The sequence below is a fragment of the Mustela lutreola genome, chromosome 7 (assembly GCF_030435805.1).
Source record: "Mustela lutreola isolate mMusLut2 chromosome 7, mMusLut2.pri, whole genome shotgun sequence".
NCBI classification, from domain to species: Eukaryota; Metazoa; Chordata; class Mammalia; order Carnivora; family Mustelidae; genus Mustela; species Mustela lutreola.
The window spans coordinates 3444186-3463273 of record NC_081296.1 but is presented as its reverse complement, the minus strand read 5'-3'; the positions used below and the strand labels follow the sequence as shown (position 1 = coordinate 3463273).

At 55.0% G+C, this 19088-nt stretch overlaps 1 protein-coding gene across 2 annotated transcripts; it reads right to left on the bottom strand.

Moving 5' to 3' along the window:
- Positions 1-1403: 1403 nt before the first annotated feature.
- Positions 1404-18298, bottom strand: SKIC8 (SKI8 subunit of superkiller complex). Of its 2 annotated transcripts, none has more exons than XM_059179769.1 (11): positions 18220-18298; positions 15314-15363; positions 14516-14543; positions 12836-12941; positions 12282-12454; positions 6973-7121; positions 6742-6835; positions 5850-5943; positions 4359-4451; positions 3570-3648; positions 1404-1647 (listed from the first exon to the last, which is right to left on the bottom strand). In XM_059179769.1, the coding sequence occupies exons 2-11, from the start codon at positions 15323-15325 to the stop codon at positions 1558-1560; spliced, it is 918 nt and encodes a 305-aa protein (XP_059035752.1). In that variant the 5' UTR covers positions 15326-15363; positions 18220-18298; the 3' UTR covers positions 1404-1557. The 2 variants fall into 2 exon arrangements, with proteins under 2 accessions (XP_059035752.1, XP_059035753.1); XM_059179770.1 differs by having other exon boundaries at positions 18152-18250.
- Between the last annotated feature and the right edge of the window lie 790 nt (positions 18299-19088).

Genomic DNA, 19088 nt, shown 5'->3' with positions numbered 1-19088 from the left:
CCTCGGCAGAGGCCACCGGAGCAGCAGCCCAGGCTGGGAAGGCACAGCCGTCCGTCTGCACCCCCTCCCAGAGGTCGTTCCTCTGGCTGTGCGGCCATGGGACACTGCTTCCTGCTCGGGCAGGGCTCTGCTGTGCGTGGTGGCGTGGGCCGCCTCCCCTGACGGACCGTCCTCACGGCTTCACTCCCGGCAGGCGGCCACAGCTCACGTGGAGTTGCCGCAGCCCCAGCCATCACCGGTCCCTTCCCTCCCATGGCCGTCGGGGGCAGAAAATGCTTTAGATGTGGCTGGGTGAGAGCGGAAGCCGCTCACTCATCAGACCGCCCGCCCTTGGTTCTGGAGAAGCAGAGTCTGACGCCAGGGGCTGCCGTGGGCGGGGGTGGAGGGGTCCATCAGGCCCACGCAGTTGGGCTGAGCTGGCTTGTGTGGGGGGACCAGGCTCCAGCAGGACCGGGCGGGTGGGTGCCACTTGCTCAGAATGGTCCCTGCTTTGACCACCGATCAGGACAGACCTTAAAGCTACTCTTCCAACCAAGCCCGTGTGAAAACCTGTCCATAAATGGACTGCAACTCCCTGGTCTTCCCCACCGCGTGACTGCTGGGGGGCGGAACTATGTTCAGCTCCCAATCCTGGTCGTGGGGGTAGGATCTGGAGGGTGTTGCCTAAAACTCATTCACCCTGTGCACCCATCACTGCAAAATTAAACCTGAGCTGGGATGAGAGACCAGCGGCTCTGGCTGTTTGTTTTCGGGAGCTCCCCCACAGGTGTTAGGGGCCAGCCTGCCTCGCACCAGCGGATGGGAGTCTGGACTCGAGGTGGGGCGAGTGCCGACGCTGGGCGGGGGGAAGCGTCCACGGCTGTGCTGCCAAGGCCAAGGGGCAGGAGAGGGGCACGGGCTTCATCCTGAGGGTGACGGGACTGGGGGACAAGCATGCAATCTCACAGGCATATGAAGTCATTAATAAAAAGCAATTATCTTCAGAGTGAGCCATTTTCACACAGGCCCCGCTGAAGGGGCACCGGCCTCTGGGGTGCTGGAGGCAGGGCTGGAGCCTGGGGACATCGCGGAGGCGGCAGGGTCCACCACAGGCCACAACCCTCTGTGCTGCCGTCAGGTGCACAGTGTGGCTGGGGACGTTCTCGGGCTATCAAGTAGATGCCCAGACAGGCAGGACTCCAGAACATTCCTAGTGGGGCAAAACCCCCCATTCCCTTCAGGACCCCATTCTGAGACCGACAGTGTGTGGGGCTCAACCCTCTGGAAAGCAAGCCTGGGCTGCTTGGCTGGGAGGGCTGGGGAGGGCCGGTGAGCGCCGCATCCCGCCATCTCTGGGGCAGACACCCCTCCCGCGCTCCCACCCACACCAGGGCAGCTGAAAAAGCCCGTTCACGAACACGGTGTTTGTGTTATGAACACTTTATGTTCGAGCATGAACAGCATTTCTAATAGAACATGAAAAGACTGATCTGTATCTACAAAATTTAGGTTTCTGCTCCAATAAATGCTAGAAAGGTAAGGAATGTCGTGATGTACACACCAGTCTGAGAGTGGCATTTACACAGGGCAATCGTAGACATGGATTTCCTGGTCATCGCCCACGGACACAATTTTTGAGCCATTTCCGTTGTATTTTACTCCCCAGACCTGTAAACCAAAAATAAAAGTTCTAATGCCTGTATCCTTTTTTAAAAATTAAAAAATTTTTTTTTTTTATTTATTTGACCGAGATCACAAGCAAGCAGAGAGGCAGGCAAAGAGATAGAGAGGGAAGCAGGCTCCCTGCTGAGTAAAGAACCGGACACAGGGGCTCGATCCCAGGACCCTGAGATCATGACCTGAACCAAAGGCAGAGGCTTAACCCACTGAGCCCCTCAGGCGCCCCTCTAATGCCTTTATTCCTTACGAACAAACATCCTTGTGTACTCTCACTATACTGAACGGAGAAAGACACACGGGGCTGTGTCTGGTGCTGAGCCCGCGGGAATGGGGCCCCCCCCTTACCCGGCACCTTGTGTAGCTACTGTTTATCACTCCCTCACCTCCCACACTCCACGAACTTTCAGTTTCAGATTCTGGGGAGTCGTGACCTCATCCCATGAAGCGGGCATCTGCAAGGGACCAGCATGGGCTCTCATTCACGTCTCCAGAAAGAAGGTGGCCCACGACTACCCGCTCCCAGCTGGGGATGATCTCTAAGGCCCTTGGAGCCTGCCAGGCCCCGGAGCTGAGACAGCAGCCAGCACGGGGCACTGGTTTGACAAAGGTGATGTGGCTGGAGTTGGACCAGGTCAGCCTGTCACTCTGACCCCAAGTAGGGGTTCCAGCCCTGAGCCCAGTGTTGTCACTGGGCGGGCCGACGACCTCCCTTCTACCCCAACAGCCCTTCTGAGACGACAGCACGCTCTGAGCCTCACGTGCAGGGAAACAAGCCCGCAGGGAGGCTTTACCCTCACGGTGAAATATCAAGACGAACCCCCCAACTTGATCAGCAATGGTTTTGGGTCAGACGTGAGAGCGCAGGACAGCAACGTCAGCGTTAAGCTACGTTCCAAAGAGCCCATCAGGGCGCCCGGCTGGCTCAGTCGGCAGAACGTGCAACTCTTGATCTTGGGGTTGTGAGTTCAAGCCCCACGTTACTTTAAAAAAAAAAAAAGAAAAAGAAAAAAAACCCCTCAGGATCTTCATTAAAAATATTAGAAGCCAATTTTGTACCGCCATAGGCATTTTCTTCCCTAAAGTGACTAGTTTCCTGAGACGTGCTAATTGGGACCAGCAACACGGGCCTCACTTGGAGCTGCTTAGACATGTGGGAGCCCAGGCGCTGTGCGGACTCCCGCCTTTCCCTGGAGCCCTAGTTCCTTTCACATCCACGCTGGCAAAGACAAAACGATGGTGGGAGCACAGAGCCCCTTCCTCCTCATTTAAAGACTGAAGCAAAAGTTACCAATGTTGCTTAAAGCGAAACAACCGATAAGGATTTATGGCTTTGGGTATGTTATAAAAAAGAAAACATCACACCACTTCTGTGGACACCTCTAAAAATAACAAGTGCTGTGTGTTTGAGCAACAGGCACTTAAAAACAATTATTTGAGAGAGAGGGCACACGCATGAGCAGAGAGGAGAGGAGAAACAGACTCCCCACTGAGCAGGGAGCCCGACGCAGGACTCGATCCCAGCATGCTGGGACCACGACCTGAGCCGAAGGCAGACTCCTAACTGACTGAGCCACCAGGTGCCCCAGAGCAACAGGCACTTCTGAGGAAGGCCCTTCCCGAGCCGGCCAGGGCAGGCGGCACCAGGAGGAGGGCTCCTGACGTGCTCCGGGCACCAGCACTGGACGGCCACGCGGCTGGCGCTGTGTGTTCTGGCCCCCGAAGGGACATCACACCTCACAGCTCTCCAGGCCGACGGCGCAGACGGTGCACGCAGGAAGCTGGCTGTCGGACCACCCACGCAGGGAGAGCAGCCCAGCAGCAGGCCGGGAACGGGGACGGCCGTCGGTGGCGGCGGTCAGACAACGCCAGCCACCAAAGACAAAGGAATGCGAATTTGAACTCTGCCGTACCTGATCCTGGTGGTCGAAGAAGGTGTGCACACACGTTCTCGTTCCGACGTCCCAAACTTTCACACTTTTGTCGGACGAACTATGTGCAGAAGGGAACATTAGTATCAAAACAGTCTGTAGTCTGGTTTTAAGTTGGAAACTCCACCCTCCTTTGCTCATCCACACTCTGCCCACCTGTGTGCCCCCTGGCCAGCAGGGGCCCCAGGGAGCTCTGGGTGCTGGCCTCTCTGGTGGCTTTTCCTATGCACGGAGCGGCCACGTCCCTCAAATTCTCATCTGCCCAGTCCTTATCCCTGGGTTCCCATCAGGAGCCTCAGACACGTGAGCCTGTTTCCAGGTCGGTGGGGGTGGGGCTGGGAAAGCCCCCACTGAAGGCTACTTCTAAAGTCTAAAGGAAGAGGCTTCTGTAGCTGTGCGACGCTCGCTAGAAGCTGGCTGTCCTCGGCCTTAGCGACACAGGCTCCAAAGGCACGACTTCTGCACACAGAGGTATGCAGCGTACGTGCCTACCGGACCGCAGAGATCCCTAAGGTCCCTACATGTGGAAGCCTAGATTTATAAGAAAACACTCGAAGTTGAACTGAACTGTTCCAAAGAATCCATCTTTGTTCTGGTGAAAGACAACTAACTACCTGCATAACTTAAACCCCAACCACCGAAAAAACCAACGCAGAAAACAAAGTCTACCTGAATAACAAAGGGTCAGACCATCTTCAAATCTTAAGGCAATACATGAAAGATGACCTTCACCTTCTTAGCATGTAAGAAGCTGCTGAGAATCGCACGTACCTGGAAACGAAGTGTGTGTCATCGGGACAAAAGGCAACGTTCAGCACCCACGACGCGTGGCCGCTCAGTGTGCCGGCCAGATTGGCATGTTGTCTGCAACGGAGAGCGTCAGACAAAACGGACATGACAGAATGTGTGACCTGCCCCACGGCAGAGAGTAGGGCACGAGGCAAGACCACTGCCGAGATGGGGAAAGCGAAGCAGCAGGGCAAGCTGGCAGACTCCAAGCCTGCCGCGCTGCCGGTGCCCTCTCCACGCGGAGCCAGAGCTCCCGTCCCTGGAGCTGGCCACACTCATTCCTTAGAACAGAGGGAGCTCGGAGAGGCCATTTTTAATCAAATCGAGAACAAGGCAGGTCTAACGACAAAAGGCATTTTTAGTTCCACATAAGCGCAAGCCGGACAGCAGGGGCGGGAGGACAACCCTGTGGCCCGACTGAGGTGCAGGCCCTTGGGCAGCACAGAGCGCACTACAGAGGGTCAGAGGGGAGGTGGCCTCAGAGGAACCCACCTCCGGCTGGGCTTGTCCTCTGCACTTCGGGGACACTCGTCCCCCTTAGTCAGGAGGCCAGAACTATAGTCATGACGGATTCACGTGCAGAGTAGGGCACTGAAGTGTAGGCCACAGCGGCCTGGGGCTCTGGGACCCACGAGCCGGCACAGCTGGGCAGGGGCACCCCTCCCGAGCCACAGCACCCAGCCAGCTCTTGCTCGCTGCCCTGCTGACCACCTCCTGTTCTCAGTGTCCCCACTCCCTTCGCAGACCCTGGGAAAGCCCTCATAGGCCCACAGGATGGTGTGCACATGGACAGTCAGGACTGGGGCAATCCCGGTGCCCACTCCCCACGCGGGCACGGACAAGCGGGCCGTGTGTACCCGCGGCACCAGGAGGCCACATTTGGGAGGCGTGAACCGGAGGCATGCCTGGTACTGAGTCAAAGGGCCAAGGACACAGTCAATCCCCTTCCAGGGGAGGCTTGACTGGGGAAGCCCAGGAGGAAGGGGCCTTGCACAGGCTTACAACCAAAATGGCTATGACCTGAAGAGAATGACCCCTTGCTCCTACACCTGCAGCCAAAACCACCCACAAAGAGCCTCCTTCATCTAGACCTGCAGTGAGGTGGCCAGTGAACTGACAGCCACCCTGGCAGCGCAGAGGACAGCCTGCGGGAGGGCCATGTTTTTGCCATCACCCTGGGCCCACGACCACCTGTGGTTCCACCTACACGGTTCCATCCTACACGGCTGACTGCCCTGACGGAACTTAAAATCCATGAGGCCCACAAGAGATGGAAAGGCTGGAAACAGGCAGGAAGTACTGATCCTAGCGGGCAGTCATGACATTCCAAGTTCAAGGACAGGGATGTGGAAGGGGGAGCGATGCCTAGACCCTGCACACAAGTCCCTGCAAAACCCGGGGCTCCTCCAAGCAGTGGAAGACAGGAAGGGCACTGGTCCTGGGTGAGAAGCCCGAGTCTGCACGGGAACTCACACGTCATAGATCTTGATGTAGCCGTCGTCGGAAGCGGTGACAAGGAGCTGAGAGTCCGGGGAGAAGGTCAGGGAGCGGATGGGCATAGCGTGGCCTGGAATTCACAAAGCCTGTGTTCATGTGGCAAATCGTGCACTCCCCACCGACAGTGTCCCTAGTAACGAGCCTCTGTCAGAGACGCAGGGAATGACTGCATGGACCCCTCCTCCCAGTGTTCTAGAAATATCCACACAACCCAGGCCCCTCCTCCAGGAGCCATTTCTCCTCGGTTCCCTTCCCTCACGAGCTGGACCTTAGCACACACCGCTTGGGAGAAACTCCTCTGCTATAGACACAGACAAACAAGGAAATACACGGTCTGATCTGCACGGATGCACAACAGGGTGCTGTTTCCTACACGTCCTGTGCTGTGGGTAAGCAGTAAACTGAGGAGGCAATGCATTCACTAGGTCAGAATTCACACCAGCAGGAAGAGGGCAGAGTCGGAGACGCCCCCCTACTCACGCCCTGAGGCCGGGCGGCAGGCCCCTGGGGTGGGCCTGGCTGTCATCCACCTTCAAATTTCCTAATCATAAAGTTCTGTAGCAAGAATCAGGATGGAGAGGAAGCACTCCTCCTCCTCCTCCTCTCCTCAGGCTAAGCCACATTAACACATGAAAAGATAAGCCCCTTCACAGGAACCCGCTCTTTGCACCAGGACACCCCCACCCCCACCTCCCCCACCCCCATTATAAGGAGATGACAAAACTCTTGGAGGCATTTCAGATTTCTGACTGAGATCACAGTTTTGCAAATCTAAAGCTCATTTGTCATTTAGCAGCATTTTACTAAAAGACTGACTTGTCCTTTGTGACCTGATAGCCCAGTCTGCACAAAATGAAACGAGCTGTACCTTCCAGCGTGTGCAAGAGCTTTCCAGTTGCAATATCAAAAATGTTGATGATCCCGTCTATGGCTCCACTGGCCAGGTACTTCCCATCGGGGCTCTGTGCAGAGAACATGTGGAGGACATCTGAGACCCCGTGCGGTCAGGCCACCCCCCCCACCCCCGCCCCCCGCCCCCAGCACAAGGCTGACAGCGCACACGGCAGGGCCCCGACAAAAGACCGCTGTGTTTCCTTACATATGCAATACTAAGAATGAATTTTCCTCTTGTGTCCAAAGAATATTCCTTCTTCCCACTTTCCACACCAAAAATGTTCACTTTCCCCACATGAGTTCCTGTGGCCAGATACTGGGAATCAGGAGAAAAGGCCAAAGTCCAGGCATCCACTAAACAGAAAAAAAAGGGAAAAAAATACAGTGAGAAAAGGTGCGACCTTAATTTTTAAGACTTAAAGCTTTATCAAAAGATGATTTTTTAAAAATTAGAAACAATGTCCTGACTCAAAAACGTATGTGTAAAGATGTTAATCCTTTACCAATTTAGTTTAAGGACTTAAATTTTCAATAAAAATATGACAATACCAAGTGTTAACAGGATATGGAAAAACCAAAATCTTCACATAGGGGTGGGAACATAAAACACGGGTAAACAGTTTTCCTCTCTTTTAAAACTTTTAATCCCCTAGCACTCATCAGGACACATGCCCTCAGCCCCCCATGGCCTCCCTGTGTTCTCTGGAGCTGAGAATATTGTTTCTTGGTTTGCCTGTTTGCCCCCTTTGCTTGTTTGCTTTGTTTCTTAGATTTCACACATCAGTGAGACCGTGTGATAACTCTTGCTCTGACTGACTTAGTTCACGCAGCACGGCACTCTCCAGTTCCGTCCATGCTCTTGTAATGTAAGTGTTCGTCCTTTCCGATGGCTGAGTTAATACTCCATCACATACATACACCACATCTTCTTTATCCGTTCGTCCGTCGACGGACATCTGGGCTCTTTCCAGTTTGGCTGTTGTGGACACTGCTGCTGTAAACATTGGGGTGCATGTATGCCTTCGAATTACTATTTTTGTATACTTTAGGGTAAATACCCAGTAGTGCGATTGCTGGGTCGTAAGGTAGCTCTATTTTCAACATTTTGGGGAACCTCCATGCTGTTTTCCAGAGTGGCTGCACCAGCTTGCATTCCCACCAACAGTGTAGGAGGGTTCCCCTTTCTCCGCATCCTCGCCAGCATCTGTCATTTCCTGACTTGTTGATTTTAGCCATTCTGACTGGTGTGAGGTGATATCTCATTGTGGTTTTGATTTGTATTTCCCTGATGCCGAGTGAGGTGGAGCACTTTTTCATGTGTCTGTTGGCCATCTGGATGTCTTCTTTGCAGAAATCTCTGTTCATGTCCTCTGCCCATTTCTTGATTGGATTCTTTGTTCTTTGGGTGTTGAGTTTGCTAAGTTCTTTATAGATTTTGGACACTAGCCCTTTATCTGGTATGTCATTTGCAAATATCTTCTCCCATTCTGTCAGTTGTCTTTTGATTTTGTTGACTGTTTCCTTTGCTGTGCAAAAGCTTTTGATCTTGATGAAGTCCCAATAGTTCATTTTTGCCCTTGCTTCCCTTGCCTTTGGCGTTGTTCCTAGGAAGACGTTGCTGTGGCTGAGGTCAAAGAGGTTGCCGCCTGTGTTCTCCTCAAGGATTTTGATGGATTCCTGCCTCACATTGAGGTCTTTCATCCATTTTGAGTCTATTTTTGTGTGTGGTGTAAGGAAATGGTCCAGTGTCATGCTTCTGCATGTGGCTGTCCAATTTTCCCAGCACCATTTGTTGAAGAGGCTGTTTTTTTTCCATTGAACATTCTTTCCTGCTTTGTCAAAGATTGGCTGACCACAGAGATGAGGGTCTATTTCTGGGCTCTATGTTCTGTTCCACTGATCTATGTGTCTGCTTTTGGGCTAGTACCACACTGTCTTGATGATGACAGCATTGTACTAGAGCTTGAAGTCCGCAATTGTGATGCCACCAACTATGGCTTTCTTTTTCAACATTTCTTTGGTGATTTCTGGTTCCACACAAATTTTCGGATGATTTGTTCCAGCTCTGTGAGGAACGCTGATGGTATTTTGACAGGGATTGCATTGAATGTGTAGATAACTCTGGACAGAATAGACACTTTAACAATTTTGTTCTTCTAATCCGTGAGCATGGAACGTTTTTCCATTTCTTTGCGCCTTCCTCAGTTTCTTTCATCAGTGTTTTATAGTTTCCAGAGTACAGATCCTTTACCTCTTTGGTTAGGTTGGTGCAGAGGTATCTTACTGATTAGGGTGTGATTGTAAATGGGATTGTTTTCTTAACAGTCTGACAGTTTCTTAAATGAAAACAAGCTTAAGAAACACCTTGCAAGTCCATCCCTGGGTGTATACCCAGCAAAAATGAAAATGCGCGTCCACACAGACTTGGGCACAGGCGTTCGCAGCACTACGGCGTCTACACAGTAGGAACCACATAGTAAGTAGAAGAATTGCTAGAGACTAAGTAGAAAGAATGCACGTGTTCAAGAGGTGGGTGGCAGAACAAAACAGGAGGGAGCGCTCACAGCTGCAGCGTGGACATACACAGTCCCGCCGACACTGACACGTGGATGGAGAGCAGATCGGGGGCTGTCTGAGCCGAGGGCAGAGCGTGGACAGACTCTCCTCGGACATGAGGGGGCTTCCTGAGGCCTGCAACTACGGTGGTGCCCACACAACCTGCGACCAAAACTCACTGAACACTTACAACGGGCAAACCTTACAGTGCACAGAAGCGAAAAAAGCTCCCCTCGCTGGAGCTGGAAATAAATGGAGACGTACTACCCCGAACGCTCCCCAGGTGAACTCTAATATGACCAATTATTTACCACAGATTAACAAGGACTGGAAAGAGGCACTATTGTTTTTAGAAAAATCACCTGTTTCTCAGTTACACGGCAAAACCCAGCTCTATTAGTGTCATCTGGATCGGTCAAGCAGCGTCGCAGTGCGGCTCGGCCCGATGGAGGGGTCTCCAGACTCCCGCGCCGCTGGGGCAAGCCATGTGCTCTAGAATTCTAGAACACACCACTGTTTCCTGGGCTGCTCAGAACCTCTTCGGAGGCCATCCCAAAGCGCTCTGGGGGCCTCTGGGATCAGGGCCAAGGCCACGGAGTCATCCTGTTGCCCACTGCCTGCCTGTCCCGTTAGCCATATGTACTCTTGTAGGGGAACACGCCCCGAGTCTTGCCACCCTGCCCCGACAGGACAGTGCTTGCCAGATCAAAGGGAAAACAGAGAAAGTCTCCCTCCCAAGACACCGTCCTCATTCCCAGGAAGGGCTTGCACAGGACAGCCCCTTCTCAGCCTGTGGGACTGAAGAGAGGCCGCTGCCAACGACACACGGCAGACGGCAGGTCCCAGCATGCCCCAGCACAGTCGGGTCAGCACCGTCTCCCAAGGTGTCTTTAACAAGTCTCTTGCAAACTCTAACACACGTATTCAAAGGAGTAATAAATAATTTAGCTCTATCACTTTTCTCATGAAATGTTTGTTTTAAAAAGGAGATTGACTCCATGAATTCCTTGCAGTTTAATAAAATAACATTCCTAATTATTCTCCCACTAGCTGGTTTACAATGGAGAAATTTTCACGTCACACACCCTAATGCTCGGAATTCAGGGCGTTTTTGTCCCACACGCTAAGACTCCTGCTACTTGCACGACAGAAACTTGATGCAGTCCCCAAGCTGCACCTCACCACCGGGTCAGCTCTCCGCTCACGGGCGTGCTGCCCGTCTGACGGCACGGACGCCCTTCCTGAGCGCCGGGGAGCTTGGCTGGTGTGCTCACGAGGCCCTCCCCTGCGTCACGGCCTTCCACTGCGTCCTCTGTTCCTTCCTCGGGATCGGGGGTGTTCTCTTTCCCTTCTCCCTGCTGCTCGTGGTGACCCACATCCCCCGTGCACATTCTGACGACTGCCGGTGTCCCTGCGCTCAGGATCCGAGCAGTGTGAGCTTCGGGCTCAGCCGCTCTTCAGCTGTCGACAGCAGCACCTGCTCTCACTACCCCAGTACCTGCTCTGTAATGACCAGACTCTTGTCCAAAGAGAAAGGACATCCGACCCCTTGTTGACTCTCTGTACCTGTTCCTTTCCACAAGCACTTGCCAACATGGAACTGACACCGGATGTTCAGGGCACTGTTGGGGACAGCAAGCTGGGTGCAGACCAGTCCTCTTCGCTGGAAGCGCTCCAGTGCTCCTCTCAACTGCAGTGTGCCCAGGGCCTCAGAGCCCTGCAGTGACCTCAGCGACACGGGTCTGGGAAGGCTTAGGTGCCCAATGTAAAAAGGCAGCAAGAGAGCTGCCTTTTCCTCCTCTCCCTGGCTCTGTGTCTTCATAGACTTTGGGGGCTGGTCTGGGGCCCCAAGTCCTCGGAGAGTGACGTCAGCAGGTGGGGATACAGGTGAAGACCATCGTCTGGGGAGTCAGCGTCTGGGTAGCTTTTGCCAGACTTACCCTACCCCACACACCCTGAAAACAGTGCCTGAGTGGATACAAAAGAGGGCCTAGGCATGCATATTCTTTAAAAATCTCCAGCAGTAAGAATCGTAGACGGAAGTATTGCCTCTAAGGGGAAACACACTCTTGTTTCTTGACAGCCTCGCTTCCCTGTGAACCGCAGGGCTATTACCCTTTTCAGTGTAGTGGCTATGGAGCATCACCGGCGGGAGGCCAACCCACTGGGGACTCTGATCAAGAGGACCATGTTGAGGAAACCCCTAAGCACCTTCTGTGTCACCCATCCACGCAGGGGCACCACAGAGGCAGGCGGCTCTCAAGGGCTTGCCGCCCATCCCAGCAGGACAGCCTCTGGCGGAGAATGCGATGCAGTCATTCGCAGGGGGATCAAAGGCTCCCAGGAAGCCTGAGATGTCGTGTTGCTCGTTCCACATTAATGCAGCCCACCGAAATCATGAACTCCTATTACCCCAGACATGCAGCAGGCTGAGAGACAAGATTCTGCTGTCTTACGGTCGGTGAAAAAAAATGCTACTCTACAAGTGTCCTATCTGTCAAATGCTGGGAATCAGGCCCTGTAATCATGATGAGCAGAGAGGACCACGATACGGTTCTAGAAGGACACAGCACCTTACATTCGAGACGTCTATCAGTCACTGCAAGTAACAAATCAGAATATGGCAAACCGCAGCTCTGGCCCATCTGAATTCCGGTCTACAAACCCAAACTGGCAATTCTAAAATTGAAAGCCTCTGAAAACCGTTGAGTTTTTCAACAGGTTTAGCACCAAAAGTTACCTGGCAGTAAAACCTGACCCACACAGACCTACAAAGCCCCTGCTTAGCTGCTGAGACTCTGCTGGTTGGAGGACTGCCGCCACCCTACCAAAGGCAGTACCGAACACACAGTCCGTGCACCACGTTACCCCGCAACCAAACACTCCTGACCTGTCGGACTTCTGTCCCTAGAGGTCTGGAAAGGGACAGTGAGAGGTTACCTTCCCTAAGAGTCTTACCAGGTCCTGCATCTATAGACTTTATCTGTTTGCCGTTCTCCAAGTCCCAGAGGCGGATGTGCGCATCGAGTGAACTGGATGCGGCAATGGGCAGTGTGTGGCTGATGTCCACAGACACCACACCCAGCTGGTGTCCCTCCAGGCTCCACTGTAGGTCCAGCCTCTCGTCAGACCTTCGGTGGGGGACAGAGAGATGGGTTTCTTCACACACAACGCGCTGTACCAGCATCTGAAATCCTGGGCCCCCGTGACCCACCCCTGCTCCCATCACCCGCGGTCTGTGAAATGCAGAATCAGAGAGAACCCACAAGCACAGAACACCGAAGTCAGCCAGGTTTTAACTGTGGGACTTTTTTTTTCTCTTGAACTACAGGCCTTTATACTACATAAGAGGAAAACAAATGAGAAAAAACTGGCTCTCTTCTTAGACCACCATACTGCTCCTGCTTCCTTACCTGGACTACACTTAACACTTTCCTGACTGCAGCTGCTCGGAGTCCAGAAGAAAAACCCTAAACCCCAGTCTTCGAGGCTGTTGGGGAGAGGGTGCTCACCATTTCCAGACCTTCACCAGGTCATCCAGGGACCCCGTGACCACTGTCTCGGAGTTTTCTTTCTTGTCTGTCCCCCAGGCGACTGACCAGATGGCATCATCATGGGCTAGAACGGAAAGCACCTCATGTAAGAATCTGCACGCAGGGTCTACACTTCCTGGGCTCCAGGGAAGCTGAAATGCTGCTCCCACAGTTATGAGTTCACTCCGCTGGTGAACCGGGCACCTGGCTCACTGTCCGGCCCAGTGCTTTCCCTCCTGCTTTTCTTTCAACAGTAGAGGCAGGCGCGCGTGCGCGCCCACACACACATGCCCAGATCTCAGGTGTCCCAGGGAGGGAGGGAGTTCTGGAATAACCCAAGTCTTTCCCATTTTAGCCTGCTTCCCGTGGGCCTCAGTCTGCAGTGCCGTCACCTGGTTAAAACCAGGCAAACCAGCAGGACCTCCCCGGCCTCCCTTCCCCAAGAAAGACCGAAAGTTGAGAAGACTCATTCTCTTAGGGATGCTTGGGAACCACCAGGCAGTTCAAAAGCAAATAGCACAGGTCTGAAAATACATATCTCCACACTTGATTTGATTAGTCTTTTGTCACAAATGTCTACTGTGCTTGATGAGTCCGCTACTACATTTTTAAATTAAATATTATCTCAATTAATCACAACAACCCTATGAAGTAGGTACCATTAACACCCTCATTTTACAGACAATCACTTTACAGAATCAGAGGCTTAGAGAAGCCAAGTAACTCACGCGAAGTCAAAAGCTAAGGAGAACTGGGGTTCGAAGCCAAGCTCTTTAAGAACTAAAGTCCACCGTAAATGCGGAGGCCTCACCGTGGGGTCCGCAGACCTGGCGCAGGTCCACACACGTGGCAAGGGCACGCGTAGGCTCTATTCATGCCGCGTAGCAACAGTTGAGGACCAGCTTCCCAAGCTGTGACTACTGGCACCAAGCGGCTGTGACTCATGCGCAGCACCGTGGCTCCAAGGACGATGCCCACCAGAGCCACATCCACCAGCGCACCACGGGGACGGCATGAGCTGCCGGCCGGAGTGCCGACTGGCACGCCTGACTACCAGTTAACCCTCTGAGCTAACCTGGAAGAAAGCTTCTGGCTTAAACTTCAGACTACCTAAATGGCGGCTGCTCAGACTGCAAGAGCTTTCAGGCAGTCCCACAAACGCCCCCAGGCTCTGCACACCTCTTCCAGGTGTGAAGAAATGAGGCTCACATGAAGCCCTGTGCCCCTGGCAAGCTGCACCCCGAGACGGGATGGCCCCCAGCCCTCCCCACGCTGCTGCGTCCCCTACTTTCAGTAAGGTCATGGTTGCTGCGGGAGCTCCTGCCCTTGTCTGAGCGGAGGAGCTGTTGTGAAGACCCCAGGGCAAGTGCTGAGGGTCTGTTTCCCTCTTTCACCCTGGTAGCTGGGAAGCTCAAGCGGCATCTTCCTCAGGCGGGAAAACATCCCTCAGCCCGGAGTGTCTCTCATGTGACTCCTGCTTTTTCTTTCCAGTTAGTTGTTTGGGGCTTCTGCCGCAGTGTGCTTGTAAGTATCTGTTTTCAGCCGCGTCTGCTGATTCTTCCGCAAAGTGAGTCACTTGGGGACAGTCCCTCAGGTCAGCATACCCGAAACAACATGATGCAGAGTTCTCACAGGTGAATTTGCTGGCAGGCTGCTTACCTTGCTCTTGCTTGAAGAGAATGCTGTACTAAAAAAGAACGGATGCCTCATCAAACCAGGGGTCAGATTCAAAGTAGCCCGTCCCCTCCCTAAAACACCCCCTGGCACCCACCTCACCCCCCACCCCCAGTGTGTGAGCGACTCCCCCGTCCTCGCCCTGCCCATCCTGCAAGCTCCCCGAGTCCTTCTCACCCAAGACTTGCAGAGCTGACCGCACCAGGAGAAAACCAGTCCTTACAGGAACTGTCCTCTCTCCCCCATCCCGAGGGGACAGATCAATTCTGTGCATCCCCTGGCTGGATCACAGGAGGCTCTGCATCCAGCTTCCGGCCCAAGTTCTGTAGTTGTATGAAACGAACAGCCTGCCTAACCTGTTCCCATTGTCCCTAATCTTACTGCAAAGATCTCTCCCTTTCTGATTTTTGTTTTCTTCTTGTTTTTGAATATAAGCTTTTTGTTTTGTTTTTTTTAATTAAGTAAGCTCTATGCCCAATGTGGGGCTTGAACTCACGCCTTTGAGATCAGGAGTCATGCACTTTAGTGACCGAGACGCCAGGCACCCCTGAGAACAAATTATTTTCCTCAGTCCCTCCGTCAACCTGGAGACTTAGACAGCCTCCTCCAGTGCGTGCTGTGCCGCACCTAACCCTCCGGAGACTAGGTACCCACCGTCCCCCAGCACTCCCGAGCAGAGCAGGAATGAGATGATGGTCTCCTGCCAAGACACCCAGACCTCATACTGCCCTCCAACCTGCCAGGGAGACCAGCTGCTGTTCTGTGCCTCACCACAGGCCTTACCTGGTTGGTCATTTCCTTAACTGAGGACGAAGGCTACAGGCCAGACGGTTCTGTGGAAACATCAGGACTTCAGTGAGCGGTGTCATCAGGACGGAGAGGGATACAGGAGGTCCCCTTATCAAGAAAACAAGGCAACCCTCTGCCGGAGCACAGGTCGGCCCCAGCGGGGCCTATAGGGCAGCAAGGTCTCCTTTCTCTCTTGGAGCCCAGGGACTCAACTTACACCTACCCCATGCCACGTGTTCCTCTCCCCAAATCTGACTATCGGGAGGCACCAGTCTGCACCCCTTGCTGCTCTTCAGAGAGACAAAACCACAGGTCCTTTTAATTGCAAATATTATTTTTTTTTCCTTTTTTTTTTTTTTTTAAATTTTATTTATTTATTTGAGTGAGAGAGAGCATGAGAGAGGAGAAGGTCAGAAGGAGAAGCAGACTCCCCATGGAGCTGGGAGCCCGATGTGGGATTCGATCCGGCGATTCCGGGATCATGACCTGAGCCGAAGGCAGTCGTCCAACCAACTGAGCCACCCAGGCATCCCGCAAATATTATTTAGTCAAAACTCAAGAAGCAAATATGTGGGAGTAAAGTGGTTATAGTCTCTGAAGGGATCTTGGCCAAATACGCCCACGAGAACCAACAGGCACGTGAATGAGACATGCATGTCCCCGGCTCTTCAAGGACTGGGCTCAGCTAAACACGAACTTCCTTAAGAACAGACGTATAGGGGCGCCTGGGTGGCTCAGTGGGTTAAGCCTCTGCCTTCGGCTCAGGTCGTGATCCCAGGGTCCTGGGATCGAGTCCCGCATCGGGCTCTCTGCTCAGCGGGGAGCCTGCTTCCCCCTCTCTCTGCCTGCCTCTCTGCCTACTTGTGATCTCTGTCTGTCAAATAAATAAATAAAATATTAAAAAAAAAAAAAAAAAGATCAGTCCTATCTTCTCAGGCTGTAAGAGTTCTTTGTATTTCGTGTGTGTGCCCTAGACCTCCAGCCACCTTGTCAAGCCTGTAAACCCCTTCTCAGGATTTTGTAAATGCACAGGACTAGAAAGGGAACCAAAGCTTGTTACTCGAGGCTCTTTTTGTCGGTGAAGTCACCAGGAACACCAAACTAGTGCGTACGGACCCCACTGCTCCAGGAGAAATACTGGGGCAGGGTCCCAACCAACACAGCACTTCCTAAGCCTACCCGAAGCTGACTGCACACACGCATCTCCCTGTAGGCCCCTCACAGGAGGTGCACTGAGGAACACAAACTTTCGCACCGCGTTTGGAGACGATTTTAATGGTGATACTGCAAACAAAAAGCACAAAAATGAAAAACTCATGACACCAAATAGACCAGAAAAAGGACCCTTGTTTACAAGAGAAGTGTCACAAGAAGGCAGGGCGTCCCTTTGTTCTGCTGCAACTGACAATGTGTCAGGGGACCCCAAGTTTCCGCCACTGTGCACATATCCGTGCGAGACCACGACAGCGCCGCGAGTGTGATTTGGGGCCACAGGTACATTTCAGCTGTAGGCAAACCTGCCGATACGGAGCCTGAGACTAAGGAAGACCAACCGCACCCCGAAGTAAAACGCCACCAAAACGTGAAAGTTAAATCTGTGAAGCTGCGTTTTGATACCTACAGAACAGGGCCTGACAGCGAGTCTCAGCGCTACCCTGCTTTCACGGGGTGCTGCGCTCACGCAGTCTCCCGAGACGCGGACGCAGCTGTGACTTCTGTCGCTGACAAAGTCACGCTGTCAACACCGGGTCTGCTGCCCGTACTCGCGACTGGAGGAAATGCTGAATTTCGGCTGGAGATTGGGGAACCTGGAAGTGCAGTTCTTCTCAGCCACATTCATGCCCCCCAATTCCCTCCAGGGAGCGAAGAGACCACACAACGAAGGCACCCAGGTTCAGGTTACTTGCTTTAAATCTGCAAACCCCAAAAGGCCACCATGAAGACTTTCCAAGGATAAGGGGAAAAAAAACTTCTGAATAACCTGTCTGTGAAGATCTCCATCAAGGTGGCAGGGTTAGCTCATCTGCGACCCAAGAACAGGGCAGGGAGGGCAGGGAGGAGCTCGCAACAGGGCTGCGGCCCCCTTCCAGTCCGGATCTGTACTTGGCAGCAGAGGAACCCAGCGGGGAGCAGGAAGGCTGGCAGGGAGCGGCCTCCTCAAACCAAGGCTTGGGTCCACGCGAGCTCGCGCACCAGCTCTCTGAACCGCGCACCCCCACTCTGCGGGCACCCCTGCGGGCGCCTCCACCCTCCGCACGGCCTCACAGCTCAAGGAGGCCTCCCCGGGATCGCAGGGACGGTACACGGTGCACACACGCTAGAGCACAGGCGACCAGGCGACGTCACCCCCCCCCGACAAGTGATTTCCGAGCTGAAGGCCCCGGAGCCCTCCTCCTCCGCCCTTTCTGGACGAAGTCTCCCCACTCTCCCCAGCCGAAGTCATCGCTCGCTCCTCACGGCTTCCGAAGAGCGCCACACGCGCCCTATTACCCAGGCGGGTCAGGAAGCCCCAGGACCGCAAGTCCGGAGCACCCGGCCCGTGCTTGCCCCTGTCCGGCGACGGGAAGCTCGCTTCCGAGGAAGGCAGCGCGGCCGACCACGGGGAAACTTCCATTTACGGTCAGAGGCCTCTCCCGCGGAGACGCCGGCCCCCGCCCCGCCGCTGCCCAGGGCCTCCTCCGGCCAGACGCGACCCCTTCTCCCCCGCTCGGGCCCCGCGCCCCCACAGGAAGCCAGGGCGAGGGGACGCCCAGGAGCCCCCGCCAGGCCCGCCGCCCGGAGCATCCCGGAGCACACCAGCTTGGAGGCCGCCTCGGGCGCACCCTCGCTCACCCGCCCTCCGGCCGGTCCGCCGGGGCCCCACAGACCGCCATCCCCAACGTCCACGCGCGTCAACTCACCGCCGTCCTGCCGGCTGCACGGTCGCCGCGCTTGTGACGCGCGGCTCGCGGCGACAGCGTCGCGCAGCGATGAGCTACGACGCGGGGGCGGGGCATCTCGCAGCCCCGCCCTGCTCCCGGGCGCAGGCGCGCGCCGCAGCGCCCCCTACCGCCTCGGCGCCACGCGGCCCCCAGCGCCGCTGCAGGTTTCCCCTTCCGCACCTGCAGGCTCTAGGCTTCTGCTCCCTTGGGTGGGGCCTCCGACCCTCCGCGTCCCTCGGGTGGAGGGCGACGGGGGCCGCCCCTCCCTGCTGGAGTGTCCCCCCGCAGGGGTGGAGGGAGATGGGGGCCGCCCCTCCCGCAGGAGTGACCCCTGCAGGGGTGGAGGGCGACGGGGGCCGCCCCTCCCTGCTGGAGTGTCCCCCGCAGGGGTGGAGGGAGACGGGGCCGCCCCTCCCTGCTGGAGTGTCCCCCCCACCTCGGGGGTGGAGGGAGATGGGGGCCGCCCCTCCCTGCTGGAGTGACCCCTGCAGGGGTGGAGGGAGACGGGGGCCGCCCCTCCCTGCTGGAGTGACCCCTGCAGGGGTGGAGGGAGATGGGGGCCGCCCCTCCCGCAGGAGTGACCCCTGCAGGGGTGGAGGGCGACGGGGGCCGCCCCTCCCTGCTGGAGTGTCCCCCGCAGGGGTGGAGGGAGACGGGGCCGCCCCTCCCTGCTGGAGTGTCCCCCCCACCTCGGGGGTGGAGGGAGATGGGGGCCGCCCCTCCCTGCTGGAGTGACCCCTGCAGGGGTGGAGGGAGACGGGGGCCGCCCCTCCCTGCTGGAGTGACCCCTGCAGGGGTGGAGGGAGATGGGGGCCGCCCCTCCCGCAGGAGTGACCCCTGCAGGGGTG